General features: G+C 36.0%; 1 protein-coding gene across 1 annotated transcript in view; it reads left to right on the top strand.

Moving 5' to 3' along the window:
* Window positions 1-73: 73 nt before the first annotated feature.
* BRCA2 (BRCA2 DNA repair associated) overlaps window positions 74-22,710 on the top strand; it is a 61,189-nt gene continuing 38,552 nt past the window's right edge. The window contains exons 1-10 of the mRNA XM_035003579.1: window positions 74-854; window positions 3,206-3,451; window positions 9,791-9,899; window positions 10,540-10,586; window positions 10,679-10,719; window positions 10,909-11,020; window positions 11,767-11,816; window positions 12,061-12,172; window positions 13,852-14,958; window positions 17,037-22,037. Of these exons, the coding sequence (XP_034859470.1) occupies window positions 788-854; window positions 3,206-3,451; window positions 9,791-9,899; window positions 10,540-10,586; window positions 10,679-10,719; window positions 10,909-11,020; window positions 11,767-11,816; window positions 12,061-12,172; window positions 13,852-14,958; window positions 17,037-22,037 (6,892 nt within the window). The 5' untranslated portion in view covers window positions 74-787. The remainder of the gene's footprint in view (window positions 855-3,205; window positions 3,452-9,790; window positions 9,900-10,539; window positions 10,587-10,678; window positions 10,720-10,908; window positions 11,021-11,766; window positions 11,817-12,060; window positions 12,173-13,851; window positions 14,959-17,036; window positions 22,038-22,710) is intronic.

The raw sequence follows: 22,710 nt of genomic DNA, 5'->3' as shown, positions 1-22,710 counted from the left end.
AGCTGCTCCTCCTGAGACGGTTAGTGTTGGCTGGGTGGAGACGGACGGGCCTGTCCCCCGCGGTGTGAGGCGGAGGGGGAACGCCCCTCATTCCCTGGGTGGGAGCCGCGGCCACCTGCCTACCCCCCGCCCCCACCCCGGTCTCTGTCTGCCTCGCATCCACTGGGAGAAAGGGCGGAAGGTTCGGCCCCTCGGTTAAGCAAACTCGAGCCCCGCCCCTTCCCTGGAACTCCGCTCCCCAACTTTGCGCCCCGCCAGCCGCCCCGGGGTTGCCCTTTAGCTGCCCCAGATGTCCCACTCCGAAATTTCCTTAATACGGTGACGTTACTTTAACGGAATATTGTAATTTTAGAAGTGTTTCACAGCTCCTGACACACTGTATCTGCCTTACTTAACCCCCAGGCAATTGCCGTATTACGAAGATTTACTGATTTGACATTGTTAAAATACATTTATCTCTAATAGGACTGCTCGTTGACTGTGCACCCCCTAGCCACACGTAACTAGTTAATTAAAATTAATAATATTTATAATCCTGTTCTTGAGTGGCTAGTGGCTACTGTATCGGGAAGCACAAATATAGAATGCTCCCATCATCGCAGTGAGTTCGATTATCGTCCCAAAAGATAGGGCCGAGGTAAATAAACAATGTAACTTTAAGCAAGTTTACCTGTTTCTGATTTTACCTCAGAGTCGGTTAACAAGGACTGCATTCCTGTGAAGTGTATTTTGGTGTCGTCTTTTGCAGAGTTATTTACCAAGCATTGGAGTAATATTGTAGATAAAAATGCCTATTGGAGGCAAAGAGAGGCCGACTTTTTTTGAAATTTTTAAGACGCGGTGCAGTGAAGCAGGTATTGACAAATTTTATATACATCGATCATTTATGTTGAGAAAATGTTTTCAGAAAAATATGTAACTGTGCATGCTTGCTGAGAAGAATCCAATACGTAACGTTTTTGTTTTCACTACAAACTTCCGCATGGGGCCACAAATCCAGTTAAGAAAATGATCATATACAGTTAACGAAATGATAAGTATAGAACACTGGGGATAAAGGAGAGACTGGCCTTTTGATTAGCAGTAGGAAGAATTGTTTTTAAAGCACAGAACTATTAGCAAATCTGAAGCATTGGTATGTTACTTTATATCAGAAGTTGTCAAACTTCAGTCTCGGTCCTCCTTACACTCTTGAAAATGATTGAGAACCTTAAAGAGTTTTTGTTTATGTAGGCTACGGTATAGAAATGAAAACTAAGAATTTTTAAAGATGTTTATTAATTCACTTAAAAATAATAAATCCGTTGCATATTAACACAAATAAACATTTTTATGAAAAATAACCCCCCCCCCAAAAAAAGACTGGCACTCTTTTTACAGTTTTGCAGTTCTCTTTAATATCTGGCTTAGTAGAAGATAGCTGGATTCTCATACCAATTTCTGCCTTTAATGTGTTGCAGTATAGTCTTTTGGTAGAAGTATACAAGTAAAAGCCAGCCTCACACAACAATGTAGTTGAAAAAAGGAGTATTTTAATAGTCTTCAGTTAATTGTGGGTAACTTTGATAATATACCAAAACTTGAGAAGTGGTAGTTTTAAGAGTTGCAGTATGGAATGGGAAACCGTATTATCATGAATTTTTCATTCCCTTTGTTACATTTAATTCTATTCGTCTTTCTTGCACTTTGAATAAATCTTTTATCTGTGTTGTAACATCAGACACTGATCATTTGGAAAATGTCAGTGTTCTGAATTACACAGATTCCATATATTGACACATTAATATTAAACTAAAAATTGTATTTTATGTATTAAACTATATAATTAATTATTTAATTAATTTAAATTAATTATTCCATATATTGACACATTAATATTAAATTATAAAATTATATTTTATGTATTAAACTATAAAAATTACATTCATTAATTAGCTGATCTCATCAGAAAAGTCTTTTAAGATTAGGAAGATATCAAGTTTACAAAGGCTAATAAAGTTTAACAAAATTCTAATTCCCATTTAAAAACCTCCTATCTGGGGGCGCCTAGGTGGCTCAGTCGGTTAAGCGTCCGACTCTTGATCTCAGCTCAGGCCTTCATCTCAGAGTCATGAGTTCAAGCCCCACATTGGACTCTGCACTGGGCATGGAGCCTACTTTAAAAATTTTTTTTAAAATAAAAGCTCCTATTTTATCATTGGCAGCAAACTTTTTTCTGCAGTGACAGGCTAACTTCATTTTCAAGAAAATGTCTACCAAATCACCCAACTCAAAATGACTTGTTAGTTGTTCTTTCTACTAAAAATGGCTTTCCGTGAAAAAAGTGCTAATTCAGCTAACTTGTAATGAGTGCTTTTTTAGACAACTATGGTACTTAAATATACAAAAATGCTTTATGCATACTTTCCATTTTGTCATAGAGAATATTAAAAAGATGTGCTCAAGAGTTGGGCTTTATAAAACTAATTTTTACTGCTTCATTAATATTTTAAGTTAGACTGGCTTTTTGGTTTTGTTTTTGAGAAGTGCATGATGTGAATGCAATTACTAGCACAGTTTATTGCCACTGCCTTGACTCATGCAAAGATGTCATCAGTTTTACCTACCAGGGTTGCAAATGTCAACATGGTGAAAAAGAGAAACAGTGCCCTAGTATTATTATGAAAATAGTTTTTACCTTATGGACCTCCTGAAATTGTCTTGGGGACCTCAGCCCCTGCCACAGTCCACAGACCACACACTGAAAATCAGTACTTTAAGGGTGGATAGATCATAATAGAAGTTTTGTCATTTCTCTTTAACAAGAACTCTTTTTAGTCCATTTTATTTGAGTCTACATGTTCCTGTACCTATAGATTTATCACATCCATTTATATTGTCTTTGTAATTAAATTGTATCTGTGGAATGCCTTCTTATTATGAATGACTTTTGTCTCCGAATCATGAATATAAGAGAAAGAAAATTTCAGAAAAGCTAGCTAATGTAGCTAGGAGCAATCACCTTGTAATTTTTGTAAACTCTTGTTATACCTTGCTACAGATTGAAAGGAGAATAGGTTAATGATCTTGTTTAATTAATATGCTTTAACAAAAGTAATCTACAGTCAAAATCTCAAGCATCCTTTTCTTTATTATGATTTTTACAGACCCATGAACTTACCTGTCACTGATTAAAACCAAGATGGAATTTTTCTTTTTCTTACAGATTTAGGACCAATAAGTCTTAATTGGTTTGAAGAACTTTCTTTAGAAGCTCCACCCTATAATTCTGAACCCACAGAAGAATCTGGGTATAAAATCAGTTATGAACCAAACCTATTTAAAACACCACAAAGGAAAACTTATCATCAGTTGGCTTCAACTCCAGTAATATTCAGAGAGCAAAGTCTAATTGTGCCAATGTACCAACAATCTCCTTTAAAAGAATTAGATAAATACAGGTTAGACTCAGGTAAGTAATGTGGTACAGTAAACTAGGGAAAAACATGAACCAGAAATTCAGATAAACCTATGTTAAAACTCCCAGCTCTATTGTTAATTGTGTCATGTTGGTCAAATCAACCTCTTCTCACTTTCCCACCTGGAAAATGGAGATGGTGAACATAATGTCTGATAAGTTTGGATTAAATAAAATAATGTGGGTACTTAGTAAGTACTCCTTTTCCTCCCTCCTTTGATTAAATATTCTGCCTAGTGAGATTTGTTAAATTATGTCTTTCCTATACCAAAAAAAAGTAGGCCTTGTTTTGATGTTAATTAAATAAACTCTATTTCTGCAGGTTATCACAGGGCAGAGAAGGTTATTTTTATCAATTTTCTTTAAATGTCTTTTGACTTGGTAGCTGTTTCCCTGGCATACATGCCAGATATTCCAATCAATCATGTAATAAGAGTACATAGTCGTTCAACTGTTTATTACTTCAAGAGACATATTCTCCCTTTCTTTGGAGTATGACTCTAAAGGGGAATGAACAGTAGACAGAGAACAGTCTAAGATTGAATGTGGTACGTGTGAAAAGCAAAGTACAAAAAGTACAATGAGAGTTGAGAAGAAAGAGCATAAATAGGTTTGGGAGGAATTAGAGAGTGATTCATTTGAATTAAACCTTGAAGGATAGGTGAGATTCAAAAATTTGAAGATGGCATAGAGTAATGATGTACAAGGCCAAGGGGAAAACATGAGGAAGAAGATATAGGTTGTTAAGAGAATGTTAAATAATTCAGATTGTTTGGAATGTTGCATGTCTAAAAGGGACCAATAAACTTAAGGCTAAAAAGAGCACAAAGAGCCAGGTATTGAATGCCAGACTTAAAAAACTGAATTTGATAGGTTGTTGAGCAGAAAAATCCCATGTAAATTTGATCATGCTACGTCCTGCCTCAAACCTTTGATTACCTCCTTTTGCCTTCATGATAATATCTTTTTTTTTTTTTTTAAGATTTTTTATTTATTTATTTGACAGAGACAGAGATAGCGAGAGCAGGAACACAAGCAGCGGGAGTGGGAGAGGGAGAGCAGGCTTTCCACCGAGGAGGGAACCCGATGCGGGACTCGATCCCAGGACCCTGAGATCATGACCTGAGCCGAAGGCAGGCACTCAACCGACTGAGCCACCCAGGCGCCCCCTTCATGATAATATCTTAACTCCTTAATATGACTTACAAGGTTCTTTATAATCTGGCCTCTCACGCCTCGTGCTGCCATAATCCCCCTCTCACCCATCCTCAATTTGCCATTCATTCATACTGAATTTCTTTTTGAAATTGCTCTTTGGCTCCTTATATACTTCTTCCTACCTTTTTATCTAGCTGATTCATGCTCATCTTTCAGGTCTTGACGTATCTATCTGCTTCTGGGCAGTTTTCCCTGTCACACTCATTTAGCTTCTAATGGAGGAGACTTCTATAAGCAGTTATAGTGGAATAAATGCTATGAAAAAGGAAATTCATGGTACTAGAAAATGCACACACAAAGAGGATATAGGTAATGGGCAAAGGTTTTCTTGTATGTTGTTGGATACCAAGTGGCATACAAAGTGACTATTCAGTAAAAATTTATAGAATAAATGACTGTTTTGTTTTAGAAAGCCTAATAACTGCGGCACCTGGCTGGCTTCGTCAGTTAAGCATCCGACTCTTGATTTCAGCTCAGGTCATGATCTCAGGGTCCTGGGATCAATCCTGGAGTCGGCCTCCGTGCTCAGCAGGGAGTCTGCTTGAGGACTCTCTTCTCTCCCTCTGCCCCTCCCGCAGCTCAAAGGCACTTGCACACACACTATCTCTCTCTCTAAAATAAATAAGTAAATCCTTAAAAAAAAAAGAAAGCCTAATAACTGGCAACCATCTTTGGAGATGTGTTTTCAAAATGTGATGCCTGGATCATGAGAATCTCCTGAAGTGCTAAATGAAAGAAAAGATTTCAGGCCCTATTCTGAATCTACTAAATTAGGAATCTCTAGAAATAAAACTTATAAGTCTACATTTTAAACTAATCAGGTGATTCTCATGGAAACAAAGACTGAAGGCAGGGAGATCAATTAGACATAATGGTCCAGGTGGTAGGGGGCCAAGTGCCTGAATTAGAGTAATGGTAGTGAAAGTGGATATGAGAGATAGAAACTGTAAGACCCCACAGTAGCCTAGACCTGGAGATTTCAAAGAAAGGATCGAATCACAGGTTTAGAGCATAACTAAGAATATAATGATGACATTCATAGACATTGTAAGCACTGGAGGTAAAACAGGTTTTACCTGTTTAGAGGGAAAAAGTGTCAGGGCGTCTGGGTGGCTCAGTTGTTTAAGCATCTGCCTTCAGCTCAGGTCATGATCCCAGCGTCCTGGGATCAAGTCCCACATCGGGTTCTCTGCTCAGTGGGGACCCTGCCTCTGCCTCTCTCTCTCTCTCTCTCTCTCTCATGAAAAAATAAAATATTTTAAAAAGGGAAAATGCTTGAAAGGATGAAAAAAAAATAGGTTGAGTTTTGGACTGCAGTTTGGGACAGTAATAGGGTGTTAAGGTGATGTCCTGAAGGCTTTGGGGAATACAAGACTGAAACTAATGAAAGAATACAGGCAGGAGAGAAAGCTATAGGAACCAACTATCTATTTGGAAAGTGATAAAGTCATCACACGTAAGTGAGGAAACTGATTATGATGAGGCCTAGGATTGAGCCTTAAGGAATATTTAGCAGATGAAATGCAGTACACAGAAAAGGGAATCGTTCATTCAATATTCCGTGCTTACTTTGTGCCTGGCAACTTGCTAGGCATTAAGGATACAAACATGAATAGATGGCTTTTGACTTTTAGGAACTCAGTCTTGTATGGGACAAAATACATAAATAAATACACTGGTGTAGTATATGCTATAATAGGAACATATGCAAAGTGCTATGTTGTGGGCATAGTAAAGGGAGCAGCCATCTATTTTTTTTTTTTTTAAGATTTTATTTATTTGACAGAGAGAGACACAGCGAGAGAGGGAACACAAGCAGGGGGAGTGGCAGAAGGAGAAGCAGGCTTCCCGCGGAGCAGGGAGCCTGATGTGGGGCTCGATCCCAGGACCCTGGGATCATGACCTGAGCCGAAGGCAGCGGCTTAACTGACTGAGCCACCCAGGCGCCCCGCAGCCATCTATTTTAATGTGCTCAGGAAAAGCTTAGTAAACCAGTTTATGCTGAATCTACTGAATCTTGAAAGACCTACCTAGAATCACTGGTTTATTCTCTAATTTAACTTGTTGGAATTGGTCTATCTATAATTAGGGAAGGAATGGAATGAATAAATAAGGCTACTCTGGACTTGCTGCAAAGGAATTAAATTTTTTAAGGTTGTAGTGCATAAATAATTCTGACTGTAGTTTCCTGATACCTTTTGTTTTTGTTTAGTTTAAATTCAATATTAAAATGTAAGACTTAAGCTGTTTTTTAACCTACTTGTTTAGTTCTAACATCTATTGTTTTTTTAAAAAGAATTATCCCTAAAGTTTCATAAGGAAATGTGCTATTTCTGCTTCTCAGCAGTCCTTCTGCATAAAATCATCTGAGTTTATCTCTCCATTATTCAGCCTATTTATGAGATTCTCAGGTTACTTGGGAAATGTTTATTTGGGTATGAACTTATTTTTGCCTGGTTCATTTTTTTACTTTTTATTTTTTACATTTGGGTTTTTCATTACTAAGCCAGTACTGATACTTTATTATTAACTGAAGTCGCTTGTTTACATTAGGGTTCATTCTCTGTATCGGTCTATGGATTTTGACAATTATAAAACATCATGTATACACCATTACAGTATCCTACAAATCCTAAAAATCCCTTGTGTTCCACCTATTCACAGCCCCCTCACCCACCCAACCCTGGCCACCACTGATTTTTTTTGTTGTCTATAGTCTTGTGTTTTCCAAAATGTCATATAGTTGGAATCATAGAGTATATAGCCTTTTCAGGCTAGCTTCTTTTACTTAGCAATGTAAGTTTCCTCTACATCATTTCGTGGTTTGATACCTCATTTTTTTTGTTTGTTTGTATGGTTTTAAAGATTTTATTTATTTGAGAGAGAGCACGAGTTGGGGGAGGGGCAGAGGGAGAGGGAGAAGCAGACTCCCTGCTGAGCGCAAAGCTGGAAACAGGGCTTGATCACTTCCACACCCTGGAGATCATGACCTGAGCCAAAGTCAGACGCTTAACCGACTGAGCCACCCAGGCTCCCCATATCTCGTTTCTTTTTATCACTGAATAATGCTGTATATGGATATACCAGTTTGTTTATCTGTTCACCTACTGAAGAACATCTTGGTTGCTTCCAAGTTTTGGCAGTTATAAATAAAGCTGCTGTATCATGTGCAGGTTTTTGTGTGGACCTAAGTTTTCAACTCATTTGGGAAAATACCAAGGAATATGATTGCTGGATCTTACGGTAGGAATATGTTTACTTTTCTAAGAAACTGCAAATTGAATTCCAGAGTGGCCACATCATTTTGCTTTTCCGTCAACAGTGAATGAGAGTTTTTCTTGTTCCAAGACCTCATCAGCATTTGGTGTTGTCTTTGTTTTGGACTTTAGCCATTCTATTATAAGTGTGTGTAATAGCTCATTGTTTGGTTTATTTAACTGCAGGGTTTTTCTTCCTGATTAAGATCTTTGTTAAAGTGAACGGGGAAAAGGTGAAATTTTTAAAAATACATTTAGATACTTTTCAGTATCTTTAAAAGTGTCGTAAGAGAAGGAGGTTGGATATTTTGTCAAAATGGGGTTTTTAACTCACATGTATATTTGGCTTATTAGTGATTATGTCTATTTCCTGTTACTTGAGAAATAAAAATATAATGCAGTGTTTTGTCTGTGCTACTACAAATAGTTCTCAGTTTGTTCTTTGCCTTATTTTATTAACACTGATATGACTTATTTTTCCCAAAACTTTTCTAAGTTGGAGATTATAGGATCAGTTAAAGAACCCGTTGTTTTAAAGCAATTTTTACGAGTAATAATAAGTGCCTTGAATGCCATATTTGTGATACAGAAAATAGGAATATTGAAAAACTATAAATGGGATGTGATAGAGCCACATACAGCTTTAGAAACCCTGTCTGAGCATTATTGCTTAGAAAGTAGAGGTGTTCAACAACAAGTATTTTCTAATCATTGCTAATTCATTCAGCCAGGAATTGTGGCATGACTGTAACATCAGACATTGATTGTAGTTGCTAAGGATACAATGATAAATAAGACAAGATCCCTACCTCAAGGAGCTCACATTCTAGTAGGGGAAGCAGGGATGGTGTATGATAAACTCTGTGGGAACATATGGTGGCAGCAATCACTTAATCTCATGTTAGGGACCACTAAATTTTTCCAGAGGAGGCAGTTTCAAAATGGAAGCCTGAAAGAGGATATTCCAGGTCAAGAGAAATAGAGAGAAATAGTCTGTACAAAGGCCTAGAGCGAAAGAGTGCATTCATACAGGATATGCAAGTGGTTGGGTGTAGCTGAAAAGGAGAATGTGAAAGAATGTCGTAGCAATTGAGAAGTCAGATCCTGAAAGTCCTTGTTACTTGGGAGGTTTGTTTGTTTGTTTGTTTGGGGGAGTGGGGGTTGGAGTTTGAGCCTGATCTTGAGAACAAGATCTTGAAAGGTTTTCAGCAGAAGATCAGATTTGGTACCTTGGTAGGTTTTTAGTAAATGTCTTTTTCTTTACTCTTAGCCTCCATGATACCATAGTGCATGTGACTTAATCATAGGACATACAACATTCTGTTCTGTATTCCACTTCTGTGGAATATCAAAAAATTTCTCCTGCTATATTATGAACTCTTTGAAGTTAAAGCTGTCTTGAATTGTATTTCCCAAAGTGTCTTATGTATGTTATATACTTGTTGAATGGGGGCAGACATCCTTTGAGACATCCCCTTTTGGCAGGAATCAGCAAACTGAGAAACCAGTTCAGACTAAACTCTGTATATATTCTCCTTCCCAGTATAGATGAGACTTTTTGTTTTTAAATACTTCCCTAGAGATGGGGCTCCTGGGTGGCTCAGTTAAGCATCTGACGTTGGCTCAGGTCATGATCTCCAGGGTCCTGGGAGGGATCAAGTCCAGTGTTCAGCTCTGCGCTCAGCAGGGAGTCTGCTTCTCCCTCTCCCTCTGCTCCTCCCCCTGCTTGTGCTCGCTCTCTTTCTCTCAAATAATAAAATCTTTAAAAAAAATAAAAAATAAAAATAAATACTTTCAGAGAATGAAAATTCACAATCCAGAGCATATATATCCTCACTGAATTATTGTACTGTTTCAGGAAAGGATATTACCAATAGTAAACATAAAAGTTGTTGCACAAGGAAGTCTAAAATGGATCAAACAAATGATGTTACCAGCCCACCTCTAAATTCTTGTCTTAGTGAAAGGTATGATGTGTTATATTAAAATATTTAAATGAAACCTTTTCCTCCATATGCTATTTGTTTTATAGAAATACATCTAATTTTCATGCTAGTATTTTGACTAAGAGCCTGAAAGAGAATCTTCTATTTTTAAATAATCTCCTTTTAGGTTGAGTCCTTTAATACAATAATTTTTACATTAGAAACATTTACTTTGTTTTTCTTGTAATTTTGAATTCATTGGTTTCTGTTTATAGTCTATGAAGTTTTTGAGTTACAAAAATGATGAAAAGCAACACCCTTGAAATAGCTTAAAATAAATTATTTGTGTACTCTGAATCATTTGAGAGATTATGATGCTTTTATAGATTCACTTTACATAATTTTTAAATTCAAAACATACAGTTCCTAGGAGCTGAAATTTTTGAGTACTTTATACATTACTTTTAGTGGACATTTTAAATATAATTTAGTAGTTAATTCTTTATGAGATGTTTGCTTTTTAAAAAGTAACAAAATATTACAAAGTAGTATAAGTCTAATAATTGATGTGACTGAGAATCCTTTTTTCAATGAGATTAATATTTTGTTTCTTCTTGCCATTTCTTTTATCTTTGAATAATCTGAAGGATTTGTGTTTGTTTTGTTTTGTTTTTTGTTTTAGTCCTGTTCCACGATGTGCACATATAACACCACAAAGAGAGAAGTCGGGTATGATTAAAAACAAGGCTTTTTATTTCTAAAATACTCTTAAATTTTAATAAATATAAAACTTAGTAATTTTCCCCTCATTTTACCCCCAGTGGTATGTGGAAGCTTATTTCATACACCGAAGCTTATGAAGGTAAATATTCTGCCTGGTTTATTTTTATTGTGTAGTAATTGAGAATTTGACAACAGTCTCCTACTTTTGCCCTGAAATTTACAAATATGTACCTACAATCTCATGTAGGCATTCAGTAAATGGTAAATGAAAAAAATACTCTTACTCATTAGTGCATTTCTGTGAAATAAATATTTTCTTTATTTCCAGGGTCAGACACCAAAACGTATTTCTGAAAGTCTAGGAGCTGAGGTGGATCCTGATATGTCTTGGTCAAGTTCTTTAGCCACACCACCAACCCTTAGTTCTACTGTGCTAATAGGTAATAATAGCAAATGAGTATTATGGAAGACGGTAGATGACGTTAATATGGTATCATCTCTAAGGCTTCTGACAAAAAGACTATATGAAAAAATAAGTAGTAATTAGATTAGATAATACTATCTTTGAGAAGTGTGTTAGTAGTTCAGGATAGTTCTACTTAGTGTAGATTGGGACAAATCACAAGTACATTAAGTGGTGTTCTAGGAGTGGTATTCTGTAGGAGTCCATTTATAGGCAAACCAGGATTTTTAAAATTATTATTTTAGCAAAAATAAATTCAATTTTGATTTCTCTTTGGCTGGGAATTTAACTTTGTTTTTTGTTGTTGTTGCTTAGATGAAATAACAGAGGTAAAAGCATGTTAAAAAGTAAGAAATATTTAACATAAAATATACTTTTAGACAGTATTATTATCTAAATAAATGCTAAAGTCTACAAGCTTTATCTTTTAAGTCATGACCCCATAGCTCCATCTGATTTCCTAAGTCTTTATGGATAGTATCACCTAAAGTCAGGGTCATCAAACCAGTTTCTTAGAAGCACCTTATGAGTGGTACTAAGGAATTGAATGTACCTTATGTTGATTGACGTTTCTAATTACCATACTTGAGTCAATTCATTTTGTTTCAAATGCACCATTTACTGAAGTAGTATATGTGTCTTGTCTGACCAAAAAATACTTAAGTTTTCACATTAGTGTATGGTATATAATACCATATAGATAAATTGAATTTTTTTTTATAGTCAGAGATGAGGAAGCATCTGCAGCTGTATTTCCTAAGGACACTACCGCCGTAAGTAAATATGACAACTTGATTATGCTGTTGCAGTTGCTTACAATTTTAGAATGCCTTGAAAAATTATTTATCTTGCATTTTTTCCTTCCTTAATTTATGACTTATCTAAGCCTTTGAGAAGGTCTCTAAGCCTGATCCTATATTTGATTTGACTTCATATGAAGTAATTCTGTCTCTAAGTTGAATATAAATGCATAGTGAGAGTTTTTATACTAGTGACTTTAAAATATAACTTTTGCAGACTTTTAAAAGCTGTTTTTCTAACCATGATGAAAGTCTGAAGAAAAATGATAGGTTTATCCCTTCTGGGCCAGACAAAGAAAACAAAAATCAAAGAGAAGCTAAAAGTCAAGGTAAGTCCTTCTGTTTAATTGAACTGCTATTTTTAACTGACATCATTGAAGTATTGCTCTTCCTTTCTTGAAGAGAAAATACATTGCTTTTCCTTCTTAATTACTGAACATACTGTGCATAGAAGCTAACTTGATTTATTTTTTCAAAATATATATTTGAGAAAGAGAGGGAGGGAGGGAGGGAGAGAGAGGGGCAGAGGGAGAGGAGCAAGCAGACTCCCTGCGGAACAAGAAGCCCAAAGCAGGGCTTGATCCCAGGACCCTGAGATCATGACCTGAGGCAAAGTCAGATGCTCAGCTGAGTCACCCGAGGTGCCCTGAAGCTAACTTGATTTAAATGAAAATGTTTAATCATGGTAAGATAATACCATTCAAGATGTTGTTGTAGGGGCACCTGGGTGGCTCAGTCAGTTAAGCATCCGCCTCTTGGTTTCGGCTCAGGTCGTGATCTCGGGGTCCTGGGATCCAGTCCTGTATTGGACTCAGCAGGGAATCTGCGTCTCTTTCTCTCCCCCTGCCCCTCCCCCAGCTCGTGTATACTCTTTCTGTCAAATGAATAAATAAATCTTAAAAAAAAAAAAAAGATGCTATCGTGACATAAAAAAACCTACAACTCAGACCTTACAGAGATAAGAATAAAACTAGTATTCAACAAAATGTGAAGGTCTTATTTTCTAATTAGAAAGTAATTAGGGTTTCATGGGTATCAAAAGTTACCTAATCAGATCATTGGAATTTTGCATTTTGGGGGGCACCTGGGTGGCTCAGTCAGTTAAGCATCTGCCTTCAGCTCAGATCATGACCCCAGGGTCCTGGGATAGAGCCCCACGTCGGGCTCCCTGCTCAGTGGAGAGACTGCTTCTCCCTCTCCCTCTGCCCCTTCCCCTGCTTGTGCTCTCTCTCTCTCACTCACTCTCCCTCTCTATCTCAAATAAATAAATAAAATCTTCAAAAAAAAAAGGAATATTGCATTTTTCTCTTTATCTCAAATAAATAAGATCTTTAAAAAAAAAGGAATATTGCATTTTTCTTAGTATGTGTGTGTGTCTGTGTAAATGTGTAGGACTGAATAACTGTGTATGTGTGTGTGTGTAAAATCATATTTTACTCTCAGTTATTGTAGGGCCACAAATTTTTTTTTAGATTTGTTTATTTTAGAGAAAGAGAGAGCATGGGGGGGGTGTAGGGAGGGGCAAGGAAGAGGGAGAGAGAATCCCAAGCAGACTCCTGATGTGGAGCTCCATCTTAGGACCCTCAGATCACAACTTGAGCCAAAACCAAGAGCTGGATGCTTAACCGACTGCACCATCCAGGTGCCCCAGGCCACAAAATTAATTTGGAACATCTGGTTTGATAAATCTTAGAATGTTAAATTGCATATATATAGTAAGATTGAGTTTTAATTGTGTAGAGCTGATAAAGGTTATTAGGACCTGGCGTATGAGTAAAAGGCTTTGGGGACATTGGAATCAATCTTTACCAGAAGAACAGTAGAAGAGTGGCACTCCCTCCCTCTCCCCTCCCCCCAAAAAAGCTGGCACTCAGGATAACCCTTTAAATACTACCTTATGTGTTATTTAGTATATACTATTTCTATGAGAGAGGTTGCAAGAATAGTATAAATTATATGACTGTATTTTGAAATGTTGTTATTACGCTTCTGTTTTAAATTTTAACAGGTTTGGGGAAAATGTTAGGGAATTCATTTGGTAAAGTAAATAGCTGCAAAGACCATTTTGGAAAGTCAACACCAAATGTCCTAAAAGATGAAGTACATGAAACAGTTGCAGATGTTTCTGAAGAAGATAGTTTTTCATTATGTGTTCCTAAATATAAAACAAGAAATCTACCAAAAATAAAAACTAGCAAGACTAGGAAAAATATTTTCAGTGAAACAAAATGTGAAGAAGCTAAAAAGCAAATGAAAGAAGATAAACATTCATTTTTATCTGAAATGGAACCAAATGACAGTGATCCATTAGATTGGAATGTAACAAATCGGAAGCCCTTTGGGAATGGAAGTGAGAAAATCTCCAAGGAAGTTGTACCGTCTTCAGCCTCTGAATGGCCCCACCTAACTCTCTCAGGTCTAAGTGGAACCCAGATGGAGAAAACACCTCTACTGCATATTTCTTCTTGTGACCAAAATAATTCAGAAAAAGACTTCACAATCACAGAGAAAGAAAGCACCAACTTTATAACTTTGGAAAATTCTTTGCCACAGATTTCAAGTGTACCAAAGTATTCAGAGATGACATTAAAAGAGGAAACAGTGGTAAATAAGATAGATGAAGGGCAGTGTCTTGGATCCCATGAAGATTCCATTCCTTCAGTAAAGCAAGCAATATCTGAAACTACTCTAATAGCTTCTCCACATCAGGGTATCAGAAAGTCTATATTCAGAATAAGAGAATCACCTGAAGAGACGTCCAGTGCAGTGTTCTCAAATAATATGACTGATCCAAACTCTAAAGAAGAACCTGAAGCCCCTGAAAGTGGATTGGAAAAACATACTATTTGCTCACAGAAAGAGGATTCTTTAGGTTCAATTGATAATGGAAGCTGGGCAGCCACTCTCAAACATACTTCTGTAGCTTTGAAGAATTCGGGTTTAATATCCACTTTGAAAAAGAAAACAAAGAAGTTTATTTATGTTATAAATGATGAAACATCTTATCAAGGACTGAAAACGCAGAAAGACCAGGAATCGGGACTAACCAACCATTCGGCCGTATTTGAAGCAAACGCTTTTGAAGGACCACTGACATTTACAAATGCTGATTCAGGTACCTCTGTTTGGGTGTGTGAGTGAGAGAGAATGGTGCATATAGTTTTATGCATGGTGACAAGTTCTCTTATTTGAGTATGTGTCTCTTTCTTTAATCTTTCTAAAAAATATACTGCCTGCTTTCCTTCTTTAGTTTCTTTTTTGGTTTTCCGTCTGTGGTTTTTTGTTTTTTTAAAATGTCTATATCTTATATTTAGTGTGAGGCAATGTCTACAGGCATTGTTTGGGCCTTTGATTACCAGTGTTCAAAATCAAAATGATTTGTTGGATCAGTTTGCATAGTATATGTACAATCCACTCTTGAGACAGAGCATGTGATTCATAAGAATCAAGAATTTGACTACTACTGCTTTAATTTTATTATATGCAAATTTGACAATTCTATAAATATATTGTGCTATTTACTGTATATTCTCTAAGTCTTGTAAAAAAATAGAAAAGAAAAGCTAATAGCTAAGTTTAATGTAAGCCAGTTATAAAATAAAAGTGATTTTTGTTGTTACATTGTTTTCTTAAATATTTAGAGATTATTTAGAGTTATTACTGTATCTCTGGGTGTCAGAGTGTACACAGTGAAAGTCAGTTTTTATTTGAGCAACGATTCCTTTATTAGTAACTAAATTGTATGTCAAAAAGATGATTTCATATTCCTTTGAGAAGATTTTAGTGGGTGGAATATCTGTGAATAATAGGTTTGGTAGAACTGGAGTACAGAGGGACTGTTTGAGATTTGGGTTAATTTCCAGATAAAAATGTTTGGCACTGTGTATGTCAGAATTAAAATCAATGAACTAATAATGTAGTGGTGGTCACTGATTAAATAAAATGAGATTAATAATTTTGATTTGCTAATTAGGGAATTCAGAGGGTTGAAAAATTAACTCCGAGCAGTTTAACTCATTTGCCTTTATAATTGAGATCAGGTCATCCTTCAGGCCTTTCATCTGTAGAATCTGTTTTTAAAAATTGATTTTTGGGGGCACCTGGGTGGCTCAGTCGTTAAGCGTCTGCCTTCGGCTCAGGTAGTGATCCCAGGGTGCTGGGATCGAGCCTCCATTGGGCTCCCTGCTCGGCAGAAGCCTGCTTCTCCCTCTCCCACTCCCCCTGCTTGTGTTCCCTCTCTCACTGTGTCTCTGTCAAATAAATAAATAAAATCTTTAAAAATAGGGCGCCTGGGTGGCTCAGTTGGTTAAGCGACTGCCTTCAGCTCAGGTCATGGTCCTGGAGTCCCTGGATCGAGTCCCGCATCGGGCTCCCTGCTCAGCAGGGAGCCTGCTTCTGCCTCTGACCCTCCCCCCTCTCATGTGCTCTCTCTCTCTCATTCTCTCTGTCTCAAATAAATAAATTAAAAAAAAAAAAACTTTAAAAATAAAAAACTAAAAATTGCTTTTTGGAGGGGGTACCTGGGTGGCTCAGTTGGTTAAGCATCTGACTTTGGCTCAGGTCATGATCTTGGGGTCTTGGGATCAAGCCCTGCGTCAGGTTCCCCACTCAGCAGCGAGTCTGTTTCTACCTCTTCCACTGACCCTCCCCCTGACTCATGCACGCATGCAGGTGCACGCATGCTCTCTCTCTCGCGCCCGCTAGCTCGCTCTTGCTCTCACCCTCACTGTCTCTCAAATAAATAAAATCTTTAAAAAATAAAAGTTGATTTTCTTCAATATAAAAGACTAAATTATCTAAAGGAAGTGATTACTTTTCTAATTCCTTTCCTTTGCCTTGCTTTTTTATCTGCTATTACACCCATATTAGCAATGAATTTTTTCCCATTTTATTTTCAGTAAAACTACTTTGTATTTTACTTATGGTAGCTAGCTGCCTTCTTGAACTACATACTAATTTTGATTGAATTGATACATGTTAGAAATACTAAGTCCTATTTATCTTTAGTTGGAAAATGTAATAACTTGAAATAGAGAATATTTAGAATTCTTTGTTTTAAGCCTGACATTCACTTCTTACTTTTCATGTAATTCTTGTTTTAGGTACTACTTTTTTTACTTAGTGGAAAATACTTAGTGAATGTGATTGATGGCACTTTAATTTAATTTTGTCACTTTGTGTCTTCATGCTTAGGTTTATCACATTCTTCTTCTATCAGAAAAAACTGTTTACAGAATGATTCTGAAGAACCAACTGTGTCTTTAGCCAGCTCTTTTGGGACAATTCTGAGAAAAGTTTCCAATAATGGAACCAGTTCTAATAATAAAACAGTACCTCAGGATCTTGATTATAAAGAAACAAAAATTAATAAGGAAAAACTGCAGTCATTTATAACCACAGAAACTGATTGTCTGTCATCCTTGCAGGAAGAACCCTGTGAAGATGATGCAAAAAGTCAAAGAGTTTCAGATATAAAAGAAAAGGTCTTGCCTGCAGTAAGTCACCCTCCTGTGCCACATTCAGAAGTGGAAGGTGGTGGTATTCACTTTCAATCTCCAGAAAGCTTTTCATCTGACCATGGTAATACCAGTCTGTTAACTCCTAGCTCCAGGGATCCTCCATCAAACCCGGTCATGATTTCTAGAGGAAAAGAATCATATAAAATGTCAGAGAAACTAAAATGTAAGAATCATGAAGCTGGTTTTGAATTAACCAAAAATATTTCCATGGAAAAGAATCAAGAAATACATGTTTTAAATGCAAATTCTAAAAATGCTAAGCTGTTGTCAACTGAAAAATATGTAACAGTAGCATCACCTTCAATGAAGGTACAATTCAACCAAAATGCAAATCTCACTGCAATCCAAAAAGACCAAAAAGAAGCTACTTTAATTTCAAAAATAGCTGTCAGTCCAAACTCTGAAGAACTTTTCCCAGATGATAATAATTTTGTCTTAGAGATAACTGATGAAAGTAATATTTCTGGTTTAGGAAATATTAAGGAACTTCATGATTCAGACCTCTGTTGTGTAAGAGAACCTGTTCTCAAGAACTCTGCCACGGTGGTGTATACAGACATAGATGACAAACAAGCAACCAAAGTGTCGATTATGAAAGACTTTGATTCATCAAACATAGATGATCTTACAGAAAAGAACAGAAATAGCATAAAGCAGCAACTAAAAATGACTCCAGATCAAGATTCAAAATCAGACATCACCTTGGATATAGTTAGGAAATCAAATGGAAATAATGATTACATGAATAATTGGTCAAAACTGTCAGATCCAATTTCAAATCACAGTTTTGGAAATGGCTTCAGAACAGCTTCTAATAAAGAGATAAAACTCTCGGAACACAACATTAGGAAAAGTAAAATGCTCTTCAAAGATATTGAAGAACGTTATCCTACTAACTTAGCATGTATTGAAATTGTAAATACCTCATCATTAGAAAGTCAAAAGAAATTAAGCAAACCTCTTGCACTTGATCCACAGTCAATTAATAGTGTATCTGGGTTTGTGCAGAGTAGCATATATGTTTCTAATAGTGAAAGTGGTCACACAGCTCCTCCAACTTTAAAGCGAGATTTTAATTCAAATCATAATTTAACACCTAGCCAAAAGGCAGAAATTACAGAACTTTCTACTATTTTGGAAGAATCAGGAAGTCAGTTTGAATTTACACAGTTTAGAAAACCAAGCCACATAATACAGAAAAATCCATTTGAAATGCCTGAAAACCAGCTGACTGTCTTGAATAGCACTTCTGAGGAATGCAGAGATACTGATCTTCATCTCACAATTAATGCCCCATCTTTCATTCAGGTAGATAGCAGTAAGAAATTTAAAGGTATACTTGGAGGTAAGCAGAAGTTTGCTTGCTTGTCGAGAACCAACTGTAACAGAAGTGCTTCTGGCTGTTTGACAGATAAAAATGAAGTGGAGTTTAGAGGCTTTTATTCTGCTCGTGGCACAAAACTGAATGTTAGTAGTGAAGCATTGCAAAAAGCTAAGAAGCTGTTCAGTGACCTTGATATCAGTGAGGAAACTTCTGTAGAAGTAGATACAATAAGTTTCTCCTCAAGTAAATGTAATGATTCTGCTGTTTCAATGATTCAGATAGAAGATTATAACAATGATAAAAATTTAAATGAGAAAAATAATAAAAGCCAACTAATACTAGAAAATAATATTGAAATGACTGCTGGCATTTTTGTTGAAGAAAATACTGAAGGTTACAAGAGAAATACAGAAAATGAAGATAATCAGTATACTAGTGCCAGTGGAAATACTCATAACTTAGAATCTGTTGGCAGTGATTCAAGTAAAAATGATACAGTTGATATTCATGAAGAAGAAAACAGTTTGCCATGTATTGATCACAACATAGATCTAAAATTACCTAGCCAGTTTATGAAGGAGGGAAACACTCAAATTAAAGAAGGTTTGTCAGATTTAACCTGTTTGGAAGTTGCACGAGCTGAAGATACATTTCATGTTGATATGTCAGATAAGCAGCAGTTCACAGCTAATACAATGAGGCAAAACATAAAAGATTTTGACATTTTTGATTTATCCTTTCAGACTGCAAGTGGGAAAAATATGAGGGTCTCCAAAGAGTCATTAAATAAAGTTATAAATCTCCTTGATCAAAAATGGACAGAAGAAGAATTGAATAACTTTTCAGATTCCTTGAATTCTGAATTACTTTCTGGCATAGATACCAACAAAATAGACATCTCAAGTCATGAGAAAACAGAAAATACTGAAAGAAAAGACAAAATAATGAAAGCAAGTGACCTAACTGGTACTGAAAATAAATTACTGACCCTCCAGCAAAGACCAGAAAGTGAAGTCAAAAAGATCAAAGAACCTACTATGTTGGGTTTCCATACAGCTAGTGGGAAAAAAATAGAAATTGCAAAGGAATCTTTGGACAAAGTGAAAAATCTTTTTGATGAAAAAGAGCAGGATAATAGTGGAATCACTAATTTTAGCCTTCAAGGGGCAAAGATGTCCAAGGACAGAGAGGAATATAAAGATGGGCTTGAATTAGCATATGAGACAATTGAATTAACAACTGCCCCAAAGTGTGAAGAAATGCAGAATTCTTTAGAGGAGGAAAAACTTGTTTCTAATGAGGTTGCAGTGGCACCCAGGCTCTTAAGTGATAATTTATACAAACAAACTGAAAATCTTAAAATATCAGATCGTGCCTCTCTGAAAGTTAAAGTACATGAAAATATAGAAAAAGAAACAGCAAAAAAGCCTACAATTTATATAAATCAATCCACTTATTCAGCCATTGAAAATTCACCTTTAGCATTTTACACAGAAAATGGTAGAAAAATTTCTGTGAGTGAAGCTTCACCATTTGAAGCAAAAAAATGGCTTAGAGAAGGAGAATTGGATGATCAACGAGAAAAAATAAATGCTGCTAAGGTGATCTGTTTAAAAGAATATCCTGATGATTACGTAGAAAATCTTTCATGTGGAAATAGTTCAAGTAGTACCATAACTGAAAATGACAAAAATCATCTTTCTGAAAAACAAGGCCCAACTTATTTAAGTAATAGTACCATGTCAAACAGGTATTCATACCATTCAGATTTTTGTCATTCCACTGAGGTATATAATAAATCAGAATATCTTTCAAAAAATAAAGTTGATACTTCTGGTATTGAGCCAGTAATAAACAATGTTAAGGAGGGAGAAAACACTAGTTTTTCTGAAATGATGTCCACCGTAAGAGAAGCAGACACAGACCCACAAATTGTAAATGAAGATATTTGTGTTCAGAAACTTGTGACTAACTCTTCATGCAAAAATGAAAATACACCCATTAAAGTGGCCATATCTGACTCCGATAATTTTAATTCCATTCAAAAACTGAATCCTAATTCAAATAATGCTGTACCTGCATACAGTAGAGCAAGTAGTTTTGTTGCACACCAGTCAAAAGTGACAGAGGGATTTACAGACAACTGCAGTATGGTAATTAAGCAAAACACCAAGAGTAAATCAGACACTCACTATGCGAAAATTATGGCAGGTTATCCTAACGCACTGGATGACTCAGAGGATATTATTTTTACAAACTCTCTGGATGATGCCGAACATGGTTCATCTTCACATAAGGTTTTTGCTGACATTCAAAGTGAAAAAACTTTACAACTTAACCAAAGTATATCTGGATTGGAGAAAGTTTCTGAAATACCACCTTGTCAGAATAATTCCAAAACTTCTGATATATGTAAACTTAGTACAGGGAAGCTTCCCAAGTCTGTCTCTTACACGAATGCTTGTGGGATTTTTAGCACAGCAAGTGGAAAATCTGTACAAGTATCAGATGCTGCATTACAAAAGGCAAGGCAGGTGTTTTCTAAGATAGAAGATAGTGCCAAGCAACTCTTTCCCAAAGTATCATTTAAAAATAATGAACATTCAGACAAGTTCGCAAATGAAGAAAATGCTATGCTACACACCTCCCAAAATTTACTATCATCTGCTGTCTTTGGATTTAGCACAGCAAGTGGGAAACAAGTTCCAGTTTCTGAAAGTGCCTTATGCAAAGTTAAGGGAATGTTAGAAGAATTCGATCTGATCAGAACTGAATGTGGTCTTCAGCATTCATCTACATCTAGACAAGATGTATCAAAAATACCTCCTCCCTCTTGTATTGATAAGAGAACCCCAGAACGTTGTGGAAACTCCAAATTGGAAAAGGCCTACAATAAATTTAAATTATCAAGTAACTGTAACGTTGAGAGTGGTTCTTCAGAAAACCATTGCTCCATTAAAGTTTCTCCATGTCCCTCTCAGCTGAAGCAAGACAAACAGCAATTGCTACTGGGAAGCAAAGTATCTCTTGTTGAGAACATTCATCTTTTGGGGAAAGAACAAGCTTTACCTAAAAACACAAAAACAGAAATTGGGAAAACTGAAACTTTTCCTAATCTTCCTGTGAAAACAAATACAGAAATTTGTTCTACTTACTCCAAGGATCCAGAAAACTATTTGGAAACAGAAACGGTAGAGATTGCCAAAGCTTTTATGGAAGATGGTGAGCTGACAGATTCTGAACTGCTAAGTCACACCAAACACTCTCTTTTTACACGCCAAAACACTGAGGAAATGGTTTTGTTAAATTCAAGAATTGGAAAAAGAAGAGGAAATGCACTTGTCTCAGTAGGTAAGTCTTTTTTTCCTTTTAGGTTACCAGTCACTTAAAATTAAGTCTTTAAAAATCATGGAATGCTAGCTTAAAGCAATTCAGGTTTTATAAGTTACATTTTTATAGACTTTTATGTATAGTTTAGGTGAAGGTGATTTCACTCTTGATATCTGAGTGTACTAAGAAACATGTTTTGAGGCTCTTTTAATGTATTTTTAGGGACTATTAGTATAGTTATAACTGAGAAATTACTGTTAAAGGTTTGTTTGCCTAGAAAATCTGAAACTTCTATCCTTATAACAGCCTGCATAATACAACTTAGTTACTGTTTTACAAATAAATATGAATATGTATATAGAGAGAGCACACAGAGGTTCCGACTCTGGCTCTTATGAACTTTAAAATAGGTTTCAGCTAAAGGTGGTAGTTTGCCTCCTGTTTTTTCATCTAGGAAGTATTCTAAAATCAGTTATTTTTAGCAGATAGCATTCTGGTCTTAATGCTATTTGGACTATAGTCTAACTTCTCTTTTAAATGTATATGTAACAACTTAGTTCAATTAGGTTATTGGAGGTGTGATTTTTTTTTTCTGTTAGTATCTCTGACAAGGAATAATCTTAAATAATTGAATCTGTTGATCAAATACAATTAAAGTAAATGCCATAACTAACTCTCCTGCTTTTAAGTGGAT

The sequence above is a fragment of the Mirounga leonina genome, unplaced genomic scaffold (assembly GCF_011800145.1).
Source record: "Mirounga leonina isolate KUSES-001 unplaced genomic scaffold, KU_Mleo_1.0 Mir_127, whole genome shotgun sequence".
Lineage (NCBI taxonomy): Eukaryota > Metazoa > Chordata > Mammalia > Carnivora > Phocidae > Mirounga > Mirounga leonina.
Note: the sequence above shows the minus strand (reverse complement) of the source record. Positions and strands in the feature narration are given on the sequence as shown.